General features: G+C 36.8%; 1 protein-coding gene across 1 annotated transcript in view; it reads left to right on the top strand.

The window, feature by feature from the left end:
- The window catches only part of PSME4 (proteasome activator subunit 4), a 98591-nt gene that overhangs the window by 17523 nt on the left and 62517 nt on the right, over positions 1 to 18551 (top strand). Inside the window, exons 2-3 of the mRNA XM_082671731.1 lie at positions 7949 to 8089; positions 8739 to 8855. Of these exons, the coding sequence (XP_082527857.1) occupies positions 7949 to 8089; positions 8739 to 8855 (258 nt within the window). The remainder of the gene's footprint in view (positions 1 to 7948; positions 8090 to 8738; positions 8856 to 18551) is intronic.

Below are 18551 nucleotides of genomic sequence, written 5' to 3'. Positions count from 1 at the left end.
AAATGTCTATTTAGGTCTTGTGCCCATTTTTGGATTGGGTTGTTTTTTTAAAATCGAGCTGCATGAGCTGTTTATATATTTTGGAGATTAATCCTTTGTCCGTTGATTCGCTTGCAAATATCTTCTCTCATTCTGAGGGTTGTCTTTTCATCTTGCTCATGGTTTCCTTTGCTGTGCAAAAGCTTTTAAGTTTCATTAGGTCCCATTTGTTTATTTTTGTTTTTATTTCCATTACTCTAGGAGGTGGATCAAAAAAGATCTTGCTGTGATTTATGTCAAAGAATGTTCTTCCTATGTTTTCCTCTAAGACTTTTATAGTGTCTGGTCTTACATTTAGGTCTCTAATCCATTTTGAATTTATTTTTGTGTATGGTGTTAGGGAGTGTTCTAATTTCATTCTATTAAATGTAGCTGTCCAGTTTAACCACACCACTTATTGAAGAGACTGTCTTTTCTCCATTGTATATCCTTGCCTCCTTTGTCCTAGATTAGTTAACGATAGGTACATGGGTTTATCTCTGGGCTTTCTATCTTGTTCCATTGATCTATGTTACTGTTTTTGTGCCAGTACCATATTGTCTTGATTACTGTAGCTTTGTAGTATAGTCTGAAGTCAAGGAGTCTGATTCCTTCAGCTCCTTTTTTTCCCTCAAGACTGCTTTGGCTATTCGGGTTCTTTGTGTCTCCATACAAATTTTAAGATTTTTTGTTCTAGTTCTGTAAAAAATGCCATTGGTAATTTGATAGGGATTGCATTGAATCTGTAGATTGCTTTGGGTAGTATAGTCATTTTCACAATATTGATTCTTCCAATCCTAGAACATGGAATATCTCTCCATCTGTTGGTATCATCTTTAATTTTTTCATCACTTATAGTTTTCTGCATACAGGTCTTTTGTCTCCCTTGGTAGGTTTATTCCTAGGTATTTTATTCTTTTTGTTGCAATGGCAAATGGGAGTGTTTCCTTAATTTCTCTTTCACATTTTTCGTTATTAGTTTATAGGAATGCAAGAGATTTCTGTGCATTCATTTTGTATCCTGCAAGTTTACCACATTCAAAGATTAGCTCTAGTAGTTTCCTGGTGGCATCTTTAGGATTCTCTATGTATAGTATCATGTCATCTGTAAACAGTGACAGTTTTACGTCTTCTTTTCCAATTTGTATTCCTTTTATTTCTTTTTCTTCTCTGATTGCCGTGGCTAGGACTTCCAAAACTATGTTGAATAATAGTGGTGAGAGTGGACATCGTTGTCCGTTCCTGATCTTAGAGGAAATGCTTTCAGTTTTTCACCATTGAGAATGATGTTTGCTGTGGGTTTGTCGTATACTACCTTTATTACGTTGAGGTAGTTTCCCTCTATGCCCACTTTCTGGAGAGTTTTTTATCATAATTGGGTGTTGAATTTTGTCAAAAGCTTTTTCTCCATCTGTTGAGATGATCATATGGTTTTTATTCTTCAGTTTGTTACATGGTGTATCCCATTGATTGATTTGCGTATATTGAAGAATCCTTGCATCCCTGGGAAAAATCCCACTTGATCATGGTGTATGATCCTTTTCATGTGTTGTTGGATTCTGTTTGCTAGTATTTTGTTGAGGATTTTTGCACCTATATTCATCAGTGATATTGGTCTGTAATTTTCTTTTTTTGTAGGATCTTTGTCTGGTTTTTGGTATCAGGGTGATGGTGGCCTCAGAGAATGAGTTTGGGAGTGTTCCTTCCTCTGCAGTTTTTTGGAAGAGTTTGAGAAGGATGGTGTTAGCTCTTCTCTAAAAGTTTGATAGAATTCACCTGTGAAGCAATCTGGTCCTGGACTTTTGTTCATTGGAAGATTTTTAATCACAGTTTCAATTTCATTACTTGTGATTGGTCTGTTCATATTTTCTATTACTTTCTGGTTCAGTCTTGGAAGGTTATACCTTTCTAAGAGTTTGTCCATTTCTTCTAGGTTGTCCATTTTATTGGCATAGAGTTGCTTGTAGTAGTCTCTTAGGATGCTTTGTATTTCTGCAGTGTCTGTTGTAACTTCTCCTTTTTCATTTCTAATTTTATGGATTTGAGTCCTCTCCCTATTTTCTTGATGAGTATGGCTAATGGTTTATCAATTTTGTTTATCTTCTCAAAGAACCAGCTTTTAGTTTTATTGATATTTGCTATTGTTTTCTTTGTTTCTATTTCATTTATTTCTGCTCTGATCTTTATGATTTCTTTCCTTCTGCTTACTTTGGGTTTTGTTTGTTCTTCTTTCTCTGGTTCCTTTAGGTGTAAGGTTAGATTGTTTATTTGAGATGTTTCTTGTTTCTTGAGGTAGGCTTGTATAGCTATAAACTTCCCTCTTAGAACTGCTTTTGCTGCATCCGATAGGTTTTGGATCATCATGTATTCATTGTCATTTTTCTCTAGGTATTTTTTGATTTCTTCAGTGATCTCTTGGTTATTTAGTAACGTATTGTTTAGCCTCCATGTGTTTGTTGCTTTTTACGTTTTTTCCCCTGTAATTGATTTCTAATCTCATAGCATTGTGGACAGAAAAGATGCTTGACATGGTTTCAGTTTTCTTAACTTTACTGAGGCTTGGTTTGTGACCCATGATGTGATCTATCCTGGAGAATGTTCCATGCGCACTTGAGAAGAAAGTGTAATCTGCTGTTTTTGGGTGGAATGTCCTATAAATATCAATTAAATCTATCTGGTCTATTGTGTCATTTAAAGCTTCTGTTTCTTTCTTTATTTTCATTTTGGATGATCTGTCCATTAGTGTAAGTGAGGTGTTAAAATCCCCCACTATTATTGTGTTACTGTTGATTTCCTCTTTTATAGCTGTTAGCAGTTGTCTTATGTATTGAGGTGCTCCTGTGTTGGGTGCATATATATTTATAATTGTTATATCTTCTTTTTGGATTGATCCCTTGATCATTATGTAGTGTCCTTCCTTGTCTGTTGTAACATTCTTTATTTTAAAGTCTACTTTATCTGATATGAGTATTGCTACTCTTTTGATTTCCATTTGCATGGAATATCTTTTTCCATCCCCTCACTTTCAGTCTGTATGTGTCCCTAGGTCTGAAGTGGGTCTCTTGTAGACAGCATATATATCGGTCTTGCTTTTGTATCCATTCAGCGAGCCTGTGTCTTTTGGTTGGAGCATTTAATCCATTCACGTTTAAGGTAATTATCGGTATGTATGTTCCTATTACCATTTTCTTAATCGTTTTGGGTTTGTTTTTGTAAGTCCTTTTCTTCTCTTGTGTTTCTCACTTGGAGAAGTTCCTTTAGCATTTGTTGTAGAGCTGGTTTGGTGGCGCTGAATTCTCTTACCTTTTGCTTCTCTGTAGCGCTCTTGATTTCTCCATCGAATCTGAATGAGGTCCTTGCCAGGTAGAGTAATCTTGGTTGTAGGTTCTTCCCTTTCATCACTTTAAGTATATCAATCCACTCCCTCCTGGCTTGTAGTGTGTCTGCTGAGAAATCATCTGTTAACCTTATGGGAGTTCCCTTGTATGTTATTTGTCATTTTTCCATTGCTGCTTTCAGTAATTTTTCTTTGTCTTTAATTTTTGCCAATTTGATCACTATGTGTCTTGGCGTGTTTCTCCTTGGGTTTATCCTGTATGGGAATCTCTGCGCTTCCTGGACTTTGGTGGCTGTTTCCTTTCCCATGCTAGTAAAGTTTTCGACTATAATCTCTTCAAATATTTTCTCTGGTCCTTTCGCGCTCTCTTTTCCTTCTGGGACCCCTATAATACCAATGTTCTTGCATTTAATGTTGTCCCAGAGGTCTCTTAGGCTGTCTTCATTTCTTTTCATTCTTTATTTTTTATTCTGTTCCACAGCAATGAATTCCACCATTCTGTCTTCCAGGTCACTTATCCGTTCTTCTGCCTCAGTTATTCTGCTATTGATTCCTTCTAGTGTAGTTTTCATTTCAGTTATTGTATTGTTCATCTCTGTTTGTTTCTTCTTTAATTCTTCTAGGTCTTTGTTAAATGTTTCTTGCATCTTCTCCATCTTTGCCTCCACTCTTTTTCCGAGGTCCTGGATCGTCTTCACTATCATTATTCTAAATTGTTTTTCTGGAAGGTTGCCTATCTCCACTTCATTTAGTTGTTTTTCTGGGGTTTTATCTTGTTCCTTCATCTGGTACATAGCCCTCTGCCTTTTCATCTTGTCTATCTTTCTGTGAATGTGGTTTCTGTTCCACAGGCTGCAGGACTCTAGTTCTTCTTGCTACTGCTGTCTGCTCTCTGGAGGATCCGTGTGGATCTGTGTGGAGATCCACAGATCTGTGGATCTGTGTGGAGGCTATCTATGTGGCTTGTGTAAGTTTCCTGATGGGAGGGACTGGTGGTGGGTAGAGCTGACTGTTGCTCTGGTGGGCAGAGCTCAGTAAAACTTTAATCCGCTTGACTGCTGATGGGTGGGGCTGGGTTCCCTCCCTGTTGGTTGTTTGGCCTGAGGGAACCCAACACTGGAGCCTTCCTGGGCTCTTTGGTGGGGCTAATGACAGACTCTGGGAGGGCTCGTGCCAAGGAGTACTTCCCAGAACTTCTGCCACCAGTGTCCTTGTCCCCATGGTGAGCCACAGCCACCCCCTGCTTCTGCAGGTGACCCTCTAACACTATCAGGTAGGTCTGCTTCAGTCTCCCCTGGGGTCACTTTTCCTTCTCCTGGGTCCTTATGCGCACACTACTTTGTGTGTGTCCTCCAAGAGTGGAGTCTCTGTTTCCCCCAGTCCTGTCGAAGTCCTGCAATCAAATCCCACTAGCCTTCAAAGTCTGATTCTCTAGGAATTCCTCCTCCCATTGCTGGACCCCCAGGTTGTGAAGCCTGACGTGGGGCTCAGAACCTTCACTCCAGTGGCTGGACTTCTGTGGTATAAGTGTTCTCCAGTCTGTGAGTCACCCACCCAGCAGTTATGGGACTTGATTTTACTGTGATTGTGCCCCTCCTACCATCTCATTGTGGCTGCTCCCTTGTCTTTGGATATGGGGTATCTTTTTTGGTGAGTTTTGGTGTCGATGATTGTCCAGCAGCTAGTTGTTATTCTGGTGTTCTCACAAGAGGGAGTGAGGGCACGTCCTTCTACTCCGCCATCTTGGTTCCCGTCCCCTATTGTGGTTTTAATTTGATTTTAGTGATGAACAATGATGTTGAGTATCTTTTCATATGCTTATCAGTCATGTGGATGTTGTCTTTTGAGAAGTGCCTTCCTGAGTCTTTTGCCCATTGTTTATTTGGTTGTGTTTATTATTGATTTGAAGGAGTTCTTAAGTAGTTTGGGGGAGTACTTTGTCAGATGGTGATATGTATTCCAAATATCTGACTGGGCTTTTTTATTTTCAGTGGTGTTTTATTGTGAATAGAAGTTCCTAATTTTAATGAAGACCAGTTATTAATTTTCTTCTTTTAGTACTTTTTGTGTTCTTCAGAAGAAGTCTTGGCCTTTTTTTTTTTTTTTTTTTGCGGTACGCGGGCCTCTCACTGTTGTGGCCTCTCCTGTTGCGGACGCGCAGGCTCAGCGGCCATGGCTCACAGGCCTAGCTGCTCCGCAGCATGTGGGATCTTCCCGGACCGGGGCACGAACCCATGTCCCCTGCATCAGCAGGCGAACTCTCAACCACTGCGCCACCAGGGAAGCCCTTGGTCTGTGTTTTGAGAAATGCTGAGGCAGGAATCACTTTCTGCTTGGCAAGAACTATTTGCTGTTGACAGGGCAAATAGGTTTCTGAGTAATCCCCCTAAAATCTCTAGTTTTGTCAGCAGTTCTAGCTCCTCTAAGAATCCCTGGGTTTGTCTCTTCTTTTCATAGTATTAAATTTTGGACTCTATGAATTTTATGTCCCTAATGTTTACACAATTTATACTATAGTAAAAAGGCTTGTAGGTAAATTATTTCAGTTGCTTAGAGCAGTGTTTCTTCAATTTTTCCACAGAAGTCTTTTAGCCACAAGGGAGAGTAAGTGCATAACCGCAGGGGCACCTGGAGCCCTGTCAAGGCCTGAGGTAGCCACTGGGAACAAGAAATGTTTCATTGGACTCTTCTGTTTTATCTTTAAAATATGTGCTGTTTCTTAGGGGATATGGTTTGTTTTCACTTGAAAGTAGCGTTTAAATGATTCTAGCTTTTACTCCTAAATTTAGAGTGCAATTGAGGGAGGCTTCAGGAGTCTGTACCATGTTCATTCAGCAGCCTGAAGTATCTCTGGCAGCCCTGGGCTTAGGGTCTCTATGTATTGTCTTCATTAGCCCATTTCCTTTATCAGGCCTAGGTGGTTAAGAAACTTTCACGGTAATTACTGACAGAGGCAAAACAATATCTCAGGTCTCATTGCTGTCTCCCCTCACCGCCCCCACCCCCGCCCCAATACTGTTTGATCGCCTAGTACTAAGGTGAAATCATGGGATTATACCTTGAAAGTTCAGACAGACAAGAGCTGAATAAATATGCAGCAGCCTGAGAAAATTAAAAAAAGAGTGCTCTTATTGGACCAAGAATATTGAGGATTTTCTGGAAAAAGAAAAACAGGTATTCTAATTTTAGAAGTTAAACGCAAGTTTAATTTGATCTTAGTTGTTGGGGAAGTGCTAAAGATCATATAAGGAATATTAATGCTGTGTCTTCTGTTGAATTATGTATTTGTCTATAAAATGGTCTTCCTCAAACTCCTCAAAGGAGTTTATGATTTTAAGTATCCAGTAATTTGTTCTAAGTAAGTTTTTGTTCCTTAAGTTTTAGTTACTTCTGAATCCTTAACTATGCCATGCTTAGTCATTCTTGCTTTTTGGGACACCTTTTCCTTAAATTGCTTATAGTTGACGCTTTTGTTTACATTGAGTCCCTAAAGTTAAAAACTTGAAAACATATAATTCTGAGATAAAATACTGTGCTTTTTTGGTAGCAACATAATTTTATTATAGTTATGAGTTAATGCCTAGAAACAAATAGTACAAGTTAGGTAACGCTGTATTGTTTCAGGATTCTCAGTAAGCGTTCATCAAAGATTCTTGTGGTTAAAACAGTAAACTTCTATGTCTGTACTCTTTTGTTCTGTTTTATAATGTTGTGATATGATGTTTTTAAGTAGTTTCAGCAAGTCATTAGGTAGATTGTTATTCTGAATGAGCACTTGCTTAATAAAGGAAAGGGTGCAGAGGGATTCTTTTCAGGTTACCGTGTCCAAAGGCCAGTTAAAACCATGCGAAAAGAAAAGAGCAGTGTTATAATTGGTCATTAAATGTTGATGTGAATTCAGTTATTATAACTGAATTATAAGTTTTTTGTCAATAAAGTACTTATTTGGTAATCTCTTAATTAAAATATAGAGTAAGTCTTTCCTGCACAGTGATGAGTGTGCAGTGTGATAAAATGTTTGACATCAAAGACTTTTGAAATTAAAGTGTAACAATACATATTTTTTTTTATTGTGGCAAACTCTTAAATTTACCCTCTTAACAATTTTTAAGTGTACAGTATGGTATTGTTAACTGTGTGTACATTGTTATACAACAGATCTCTAGAATTTTTCATCTTGTATGACTGAAACCCTATACCCATTGTACAGTAGCTCCCTGTCTGCCTTCCCAACCCCTGGCAACCACCATTCTGTTTCTATGAGTTTGATTACTTTAGATACTGCATATAAGTGGAATCATGCAGGATTTGACTTTTTTTGATTGTCTTATTTCACTTAGCATAATGTCCTCAAGGTCCATCTGTGTTTTAGCATATGACAGCTTTCTTCTTAAAGGCTGAATAATATTCCATTGTGTATATATGTGTGTGTGTGTGTATATATATATATATATAAAACATTTTCTTTATCCATTTGTCTGTTGGTGGACATTTATGTTACTTCCACACTTTGGCTATGTGAATAATGCTGCAATGAACATGAATGTATCACGATATCTATCTTTAAAGGCTGTATCGATTTTTCTCTTGCAGATATATTCGACTTTATGGGAGAAAATTTAGCAAAGAAGATCATGTTCTTTTTATCAAATTATTATATGAGCTGGTATCAATTCCAAAACTGGAAATCAGCATGATGCAGGGATTTGCACGTCTCTTAATCAACTTGTTAAAGTAAGTCAATGTCCTGTGATTTCTGCTAAGATTTTTTTTTTTTTTCTTCAAGGTTTTAGGGAATGAGGAGAGCTAAGTGTTCTTTGGTAAGAAGACCAAGTCCCAAATTACCATTTTGGAAAAAGATTGCAGAAAACTTTATCATAAGTTTAAACCCCATGTGTTAATTAACCTTTTAATTAAGATTCCTTTTTCTCCATGAAGTCTTCTCTTCTCTAGCATATACTGAACTATATGTTGTCTATTTGTTTCATTTATACTAATTACCTTCCCCTATGTAGACTGTAAGATCCTTGTGAAGACAGGGATCATTTATTCTTTTGCTTATCCCAGGCACCCAGCACAATTCGGGAAACACTTAAGTACTCCATAGATAGTGTGGGAAAGTATGAAACTCATCTACAATAATGGTGGCACAAATTTTAATGCCTCTTTTTACCTGGTGCCCCTTGAGGTTTGGACAGCAGCAAAAGTCTTGGTGCACTGTTCTTCCTCCTACCATGTTTTGCCAGTGAGTGGCTGAGGATGGGGAAAAGCAAAACCCACTGTGATGACAGCAGCATTTAACAACTGTTCTCCCAGTGTAGTATGTGTAGTATACACACCCTGAGCAAGCATACACACATATATTTACTCTTTCTTTAATTAGGAAAAAGGAACTTCTTTCAAGAGATGACTTGGAGTTACCTTGGAGACCACTTTATGACATGGTGGAAAGAATATTATACTCCAAGACAGAGCACCTGGGATTAAATTGGTTTCCTAAGTAAGTATTTCCATTTAAAGTACTTTTGGGGAGCACTTTTGGGGACTCTTAGGGGTTTGATCATAATAGAGAAATGTTGGGTTACTTGAGATAAGTAAGCAAATATACATTTTAATGTGCTCATTTTTATGTATTTTGACTCCTAAAACAATTTATTGCCCTCTTTAAGCTATATCTGAAGCTGCACTTAAGAGTTTCCCACCACCATATCTCTAACAGCTAACATCACCATACTGGCCAAAGAAAACAAGAGATTTTTGTTTGAAATCTAATATTTTGTCATGCACATTTGGCATTCTTCATAGTATATTCACATATGTTTTAATTCTTCAACTAAAATGAATGCTTCAAAAGGAGGAGCTTTGCGTATTACAGGGGGCACCCACATCCCAGAGCACACACACTCCCAGTTAAAGGAGCATCAGTTTCAGTGATTGACTGTGTTATAGTACAAATTATTCAAATGCACGGTCTTTGGTTTATGTTATTTTCTAGTAATGTTTAGACATAATAAGACTATAAATCTCTGGCTGTTTATGGCTTCTTGTACACACATCCTGACTCTTCCAGATCTCTAATTTTGGTACATTTTGTATTTAATTCTGAACCTTTACAGAGTACAGTATAATCATCTGTCCTTTTTGATTAATAGTCATTTCAGGCTTGACTGCAAAGTGTCATTTTTCCCTGTTAACAAGGGTTTGTCCAGTTGTGATCTAGCTCTTAATTTTCTCAGTCTTAGCGTGTTTGGCTTAAAATACTCTTAAATTTGTGATTGAGGTTTATTTTTAGGAAATCTTTTTTTAAACTTTTAATAGCTGTTTCCTCTTATTATCTAGAGTTGTTTCTCATATACATATGCACTCATTTTCTGAAGAACACCATTTTATATGCCTGTATTATTTTCCTTTTTCTCTTTTATAAATGAAGTCTTTGAACATTTATTTCTGTGGTTTTTCTCTCAATCCTAGACATGTTTACATATCTACCCAGTTTAGTTCATTTAATCCATGATTAATCCTCAGGCCTCACTTAAGTCAGCAGTCGTAAGTGAATTTTTTTGAAAATGACTGCTGATGACAGACTTTAAAGACTTTTAGGTCATAGGTAAAGAGTGAAATGATGTAAATGGAAAGAGTAAAAAAAAAAACAAACTATAGGTAATTGTGAACTTAGGCCCTAATTGTTTTTTGGACAGTAGTCACAAATACTCTCAGAAGGTATTTCAGTCAGTCACATGGTCAGAAGGTATTTATTTCTTGAAGATTTCATGTGTTAAAACAAGGAAACCCATTTCAACCATAAAAGTGGCAGAATTCATCATGAAACTAAAGGGTGCAATGTTCAAGTGTGTTTTTACTAATATTTATTATGAAAACCCCAAATTTAACATGAAAGATTACTTTTGAGTTTTATTTCTGTCGGAGGGAGCATGGAACAGACTGGATTGACTAGACCTCAAGATCTGAGCCTATTGAACTTTTTTTTTTTTACAGCTGTTTATTTTATTTTATTATTATTTTTTTTTTGGCTGTGTTGGGTCTCTGTTGCTGTGCGCGGGCTTTCTCGAGTTGCGGTGAGCGGGGGCTACTCTTTGTTGAGGTGCGCGGGCTTCTCATTGCGGTGGCTTCTCTTGTTTTGGAGCACAGGCTCTAGGTGCACAGGCTTCAGTAGTTGCAGCATGCAGGCTCAGTAGTTGTGGCTCGCGGGCTCTAGAGCGCAAGCTCAGTAGTTGTGGTGCACAGACTTAGTTGCTCCGCGGCATGTGGGATCTTCCTGGACCAGGGATTGAACCCGTGTACCCTGCATGGGCAGACGGATTCTCAACCACTGGGCCACCAGGGAAGTCCTGAGCCCATTGAACTTTTGACTAGAATCACCATTTCATATATTTCAGGGACCTTTAAATGGAGTTCAAAATCAGTTATCTTTCTAAAATTTTCCTGGCTCATTTTTTGACTGCCTTTGAAAGTCTTTGGTAAATCATGGGGGAGGGAAAGCTATTCCTTCAGTAATTTCTCCTTCTTCAGCATTTCTTTTACTTCTCTATAACCAAGTGTCACACTTCCTGCCCTGACAGGTGTAACTTTGCAAAAGCAGCCACTTTTTTTTTTAAGTACTATGCGTTATTAATAAATATCTATGGCTTTCCTCTTCAGCGATGCCATTGTTTTCCAGGAAATTTTGTTAACGCTTATTACTGTTAGTGTCAATCATTGTTTATAGTTCCCTCCTTGCATCTTGATACTAATTACCATGTCATTTCCTGAAGCTTCACATCATCCTTGCTGTTATGGAAACCTTCCTTAAAAGTTTCACCTTGGCTGTTCTTGGTCTTTTGAAGAGACATCAAGTCTTTGATGAAATCTTTACTTGGTTTACAGTGTGACTCTTAACTCTAATAGACTTTTGTATTCTGTAGATAACTATTCCAAAATGAAATTCATAAATAGCATGACCTTTCTACACTCAAAAATAAATATAAATAATGTTTTAACCGTAAAAGAAATAATGGGAAAGTAGTTTATTATAAAGCAATATATATTTCAAACATGCATGCACTATTATACTAAAAAACGCAGTATAGGAGACTTCTCTGGTGGTCCAGTGGTTAAGAATCCACCTTTCAGTGCAGGGGACGTGGGTTTGATTCCTGGTCGGGGAGCTAAGATCCCACATGCCATGGGGCAACTAAGCCCGCACGCCATAACTACTGAACCCACGTGCCACAACTAGAGAGAAGCCTGTGCACCACAAGGAAAGATTCCGCTTGCCACAAGACCTGACGCAGCCAAAAATAAATAAATAAATATTTAAAAAACAAAACAGTATGGTATTCAGATTTTGCATCTACTTTTAATGAGTAAGTTTGGATTTAAAAGTAAAAAGATCAAAACACATTCTGTATCAGAAGTACAAGAAAATGTAAGATAAACAGCATAGCAGCATTGTTAGTGGACATTGAAATAAAAACTAGTGCTAGGATACAGAATAACAGGCCACACTTACTTAAATATGATGAGAGAGAGAGAGAAATAACTTTAATTTCAGACTACTGACTGGGAAAAAAAGAAGTAAGATACTGTTGCAGGTGAGCTGGCCTTATTTATAACATAGTCTCACAATGATTCTTTATGTAATTATGTGGGATGGTGTAGTTACTTAGTATTACAAAACATTATTTTTAAACATTATCACATGTGAAACAAATAGGCAAAGGATGAATTAGGAAAAGAAACATTAATATATGAAGCCATAGAGAATTTGTGCAGCAGACTTTTGCCAAAATAAACAATGTCAGTGTGTAATTTTCACAACATAAATTGTCTTTTGTGTCCTACCAAAATAAGGATGACATTCCAGAAAAACATGAAACATTTTAACAACAAAATTATTAATGAAATTCTCTGACATCCTCATTCTTTGTGTATCTGATAATTGCAAGTGTAGTGACACTTGGTTCTAAGACTGTTAAAGCAATCTTCAATCTTAGTTACATATTTGTATGAAAACTACACATGCACAGGGATTTAGTTTTGGCAAATCAAGTGGGGCAACTGGAATTGCCATTATGCTGTAATTTTTTTTTTCTTTCAGGAATCATTAATAACCGTAGGTAAAATTTTCAGCCAAAGTACAGCCTTCCTTCAATTTACATGTTAGTTGTATTCCTAGAGATTCGATGTCTATTAAAACTGTGTGAAAAATAGTTAATGTTTAAAGCAGTTAACTTTTAGTTCAAGAATTTTTAACCTGTATAACCGTGCATTGGGACATTTGAAAGTCTTGAAGTAATAATTTTTTGTTGAGTCTGGCTAGTCCATGAATTGCAGGATATCTAATATACCTGGCTTTTAATCACTAAAGGTCCAGTGAGTCCTCCCCACAATTGTGGTAGTTAAAAATGTCCCTTACATTTCCAGAATGCGCCCTGCATGTGGTTAGAGGCTTATGGATTTGCTGTCCTCTTAGCCTGCATCCATGCAAATTAAAGTTTGCTGCCTCATTAATCAGTCTATCCTGTTTTCTTACCATTGGTCCAGCACTTTTTGCTTTCTTTTTTTCTGTTTTTAATTCTGTAAGATCCAGGTCTTTTAGTTTCCAAACCAGTATTCTTTTTCCTGTTCCAGTGCTTCTCAGATTGTCCATTTAATACCTCCTTCCCCTTCCCCAAAGATGTTTCTTAAGAGGTGTGGTGTGAGAAATTTCTTGGAATTTTTACATTTTATCTTAAACATTCATATCTTTATTAGGCATATTAAGTAATGCTTTCATAAGTAAAAATTTCTTCCATATGTATCTCTTGACTAAAGTTGATGCTCCAAGAAGATGAACTCTATTGGCCTAGTGGCTTGGAGCACTTACACACAGGGCTGTGTGTGTCCACTAAAAGGAGCACACATTGTGAAGTGCAGCTCTGTTGATGCATCCTGTTTTTTAAAAATGATGATGTGTTGTTCCAGTTTGAAGTGATCAGAAAGAATACTGGGCATCTGGAACTACTTTTGAGGGGGCACTTTCTTAGTGAGAGGCAGCACTGTAGGACAAAATTTGAAACTTAATGTCTCTTCTGTTAAAAAAAAAAAGCAGTTTTTCAGAATTGTAATTAATTATTTATTCATTTTTTCTAATTTGCTTTAATCTTTTTACTGTTATTATCATATTTTACCTCTCCTTTTTTTTTTTTTTTGCGGTATGCGGGCCTCTCACTGTAGTGGCCTCCCCCGCTGTGGAGCACAGGCTTCGGACGTGCAGGCCCAGCGGCCACGGCTCACGGGCCCAGCTGCTCCACGGCATGTGGGATCTTCCCGGACCGGGGCACGAACCCGTGGCCCCTGCATCGGCAGGTGGACTCTCAACCACTGCGCCACCACGGAAGCCCTACCTCTCCTTTTGAAAGGAGTACCTGTACCATATTTCCATTCAGGTCACACTGTATATAGTTACAACAATTAACTTTGAAAGATTTTCAGATTCTTTGGTTCTTGGACTGTTTCATCACACTTGCCTTGATTTTAATATTGGAGGAATCTGATGTGTTAGAGACACTAGTTGGAGAGCCATACAACAGTACTTTCACTTTTTGTTCCTCACAGCTAGTCTCTGTCCAGTGAATTTCTAAGATGGGATCATTTAAAACATTTTAAAATTTACTTTTCTACTTAAGATACTATTGGGGCTTCCCTGGTGGCGCGGTGGTTGGGAGTCCGCCTGCCGATGCAGGGGACACGGGTTCGTGCCCCGGTCCGGGAAGATCCCACATGCTGCAGAGCGCTAGGCCCGTGAACCATGGCCGCTGAGCCTGCGCGTCTGGAGCCTGTGCTCTGCAACGGGAGAGGCCACAACAGTGAGAGGCCCGCGTACCGCAAAAAAAAAAAAAAAAAGTACTATTTAGTACACTAGTATAGCAAGTGTTTATAGCCCAGGGATAGAAGTGTGACTTTTTACAAACATTTTATTTCAGAAAATTCCTTAAGGAGCCCTTTAATATGGCATGCTTTGGGAGTTAGTATTTTGTTTTGAGTATTTTCATCTTAAATGTATTCTGAGACATTTTGAAACAGTTTTGTCAGCTGACTGCATGTATTCATAACTATTTTTAGAATACCATTTTTATAATCAAAAGTGAAAGCTTTTTTCATTTGTTAACTGTTTGTCTTTCAAGTCTTAAACTCATGTGCCTTATGTGTTTGTCTTTATTGAAACCACTGCTTAGAATGCCATGCATTTCAACATGATTTTAAAAGCTGATTCCATTGTTTGAAGCAAGGATTATTAAACTTCCTTCTCCTTTCCCCTATTTTCTTCTCTGTCCCCTCCTCCTCCTTCTTTTTTACTTCCTCTCCTCCTTCCCTCCTCCTTTCTGTCTTTTTGCCTCAGTGGCAAAAGACCCTTTTTACTTTCATCTGTTTTTACTTTCTACTGGAGAAACAATTTGTAGGGTTTTTTTATTCAAAAGAAAAATTAAAATTGGAAAAAACCTAGGTAGTTGTGAACTCGATACTAGCAACTTAAGAGCTGCTTATTGTTTACTTTGTAAAAGAAGCATCTGAATCTTTTGGGCATGATTTTATGTCATAAAACAGTGTCCCACACACTTAATTGGAATAACATATTACAGGTTACAAATGTAGGCAGCACGGTAAAGAAAGGTATTGCTACTAACAAAATGTGGGGGAATTATGCATAGATCAGTTTTTACAAATGAACATAGATAATTCATGTTTGAATTGCTATGTGTATATATAGAGATTTATTTAGTCTTATTACTATCAGTTCAGTTTTTGTGGGTTGTTTGGTGTTTTAAAGGTTTACATATTTGCATCATGAGTAGCTTGGGCCTAGATAACTCATTTACATTTTAAAAAATATTTAAATATCTATTTTTCTTTTATATATATTCTAAGGTGGATCATACAGTATTAAACTATTTCATTTTTCATATTAATCTGCCTCTGGAGAAATTTGATATTTCCCTTTTCTGGTACTTGTTCTTGATTTCTTCTTTCTCTGTTAAATCTAAAAGGACCATTTGAATTGGTACTCTTATCCTTAAGATACAGTTAAATCCTTTGTTCCCCCATCAACACATGAAAATGACATTTCTTAACCTCTGTTGGGGTTTCTTGATATGTGTAGCCACATTTCTAAGCTTAAGTTACTACCAGCAACTCAAGAATGATCTTTAGCTACAGAATTTAACATGATAATGAAATATGAAAGTAATTTGTCTGAGAACCTGTTGAAATTTAAAATAGTTTACAGTTATTTTGTTAATAAACAATGATTATTAATATGGCATTTGCAGTGATTTTTTTAACATGGTATTTGAGGAACATTCTATTTGCTTTTTAAAAAATTCTATTTTTATTTGGAAATTAGAGAATAATTGGTTGATTTTATTAATTTTTATTAATGACTTTGATAGTGCTTCTTTCAAAAGTTGTGCTACAATGATCTTTCTCTAGAAACTGCTCTTTTTAAAGCAATTTAAAAAATACTCAGTTCACATTGATCAGGCTTGTCATCACTTGTAGCAATTATACACACTCTTTTTACATGAGTGGTCAGAATTATTACAATTTCTTAACATTTACTTGCCGTAGAGGCATACTTTTTTCTTGAAGTAATTGTATTGAAAAACCCATGTTAATGCTACATCAGTGATGAAGATGTTATATATTTAGACTGTCCTCAGGTAAAATTATCTTGAACCTAATTTTGTGTGAAGTGGCTGTGAAAAATGACTGCTGATTTAACTAAGCAGTATTAGATTTTGTAAGATTAGATATGCGGTGGATAGTGTTTGACTAACTGATGGTGGATTTGTTTGGATTTAGGAAAAGCAGGAAAAAACTGATATATTAAGTTACAAGGAGGTTGAGGCAGAGGTACGTAGAATATACCAGGGTTATAGTTTCCCAGTTCATTTATAAAAAAGCAAATATGATTACTCTGAAGTTAAATTTTAGTTCAAGAATTGTGAAGTGAAGCTGAACGTAGTTCTGGCCGTGGGCAGTCCACACTACTCTCATCTTGAATTTGTTATTTGCTGTACATTTCTCTGGTTTAGAAGTGAATATTGTCCTGACAGTTAGGTAAGGCTAAGGAGGTAGGAATCATAAACCTCGAGGTTTATATAAGTCCACTGTCTCAGTAACTGGAGGCTAAGCTTTTGGCTTTACTCAGGCTTCTCTGCTACATATTTGGCATTTATTAACTTAAGGCATACTTAAGTACCTAAGTATTTATTTGGCATACTTTATTAACATAAGCAATCATAAAGTACGTCATCATAAGGAAATTGCATCCCAGAGAGGAAAATTCACACAGAGTCATTTGTTGAAACTGGGACAAGAGCTCAAGAACTGGGACAAGAACTTACTTTCTGCCCTGATAAATAGGGTGGCAGTTGGGGAAGGACTTTCCTATTTTGATGCAATTTCCTAAATGTAAATTAATAGCTTCTCAGAGGCAGTAGAATAAATGTAAAAGCAAAATGAGTACAAATTTTCATTCTTAAGGAGGTTGAAAATATAATTTATTTTGGCCAGATATGAAATAATAATTGTAGGTAACATTTATTGTGCTTAATTCTGGGCTAGATAACTGCATTCTTTACATTATCTTATTTAATTTTTGTAACAGCTCTTATATAGATATGAGGCTATAATACTGCGCTACTAGTAAGTAGCAGGACAGGTATTCAAATTCAGATCTGTCTGACTCTAAGCCCAGGCTGTGAACCATTTATTACATGATATACTGTGGCTTTCTTTTCAAGCTAACATGCGTTTACTAAGAGGAAATAGGGTACGAGAAAACCCACCCAAAACTTTGTCCCTCTGTAGATCCCTTTTGATTAAAAAAAAAAAAAAAAAAAAGTGTTTTGAATTGTTGTCACTTTAGTATTAGAATTCCAACAATTGGAAAAGTTTTTAGTGATTATTCACTCCCTCTAAAAATTAGTGAAATATAATCTAGTAGCATCTAGCCATAACCTTTTATTTTATTTTTAAACAGAAACATTGTTCCCTTCATCTTGAGAGATTACAAGAATCACAAAAGGTCACTATACAGATATCACAGGTTAGAGAGATTGTACCCTTTTCTGGCTAAAGAGTATAACTCCAATGGCACAGGCCTTATTAAGGAGGGGTTAAAACAGACTTTATTTAGATGAACTAAATCACATTCCCACACACCCTATTCCTCTAATGAGTGAAGTGACAGCTATCAAGTCTTACAATTAACCTTCTATTCTGAAGAGTGAAGGGAACTGGAGAAAACATGTAGCTATGCAGCCTTTTATGACTTGCTTTCTAGAATCATTTTTGACATTATAGGAAGTTTGTTGGTAGAATAGAAAAATTACCAGTGAAAATAGCAGGTTTTCTGTGTTGTACTCTCAAACCAGCTGCCACAGAAACAGTTAAAAGTAAATGTAAAGTTAACATGAACACAAACATTAGGAACTGGTAGAATTATAGATCTTCTGCTTATTTCCTTGGACCATAAGTTTACCATTTTAGAATTATCTTTTTTAAAATCTGCATTTAAGTTAATCTCTTATTTCATTTGGAACTAGATGAACCTTCAGATCTTACCTATGAATTCTAAAATTTGTTTCTAAGTTGGTTCTTTGGTCCAAACTAAAAGAAGATCCAGAGATCGATGTTCTTTGTTGTCCTGATAGAAAATGTTTATAGAGCGTTGTAAATAAATAAATATATTTATAATATATGTATATATGTAAATGAACACAACCTTGTTATAAGCACTTTGGAAATGCCCAGAAGTAAAAAATCATAGTCGTGGTCTTCAGGGAGTTGTAAATGTAGTTGGAGAGAAGTTTGCTCCCCTCCCCCTCCTTTTTTTTTTTTAACTAGGCAAACTTAGATGTTCCCTCAATTAAACTCTGTTTCTGAATTGATGAATTTTTTTTTGTGAGAGAAGGTAACATCTCTCTTTGATAATCAGAGAAAATGCTCCATGATGGCTCTCTGGCCATATGGTCATCTTTTTTATTTTAGAATTATCTCATGAGTTGTAGCCCGGTTTCCTCTTCAGTTAATTTTTTTCTGAGTACTTTTGAAATTAAAGAGGATTCTTACTGGGGCTTCCCTGGTGGCGCAGTGGTTGAGAGTCGGCCTGCCGATGCAGGGGACACGGGTTCGTGCCCCAGCCCGGGAAGAT

Source organism: Grampus griseus (assembly GCF_964374135.1).
Source record: "Grampus griseus genome assembly, chromosome: 15".
NCBI classification, from domain to species: Eukaryota; Metazoa; Chordata; class Mammalia; order Artiodactyla; family Delphinidae; genus Grampus; species Grampus griseus.
The sequence above is the reverse complement of the archived record's forward strand: the minus strand, read 5'-3'. Positions and strand labels throughout refer to the sequence as shown.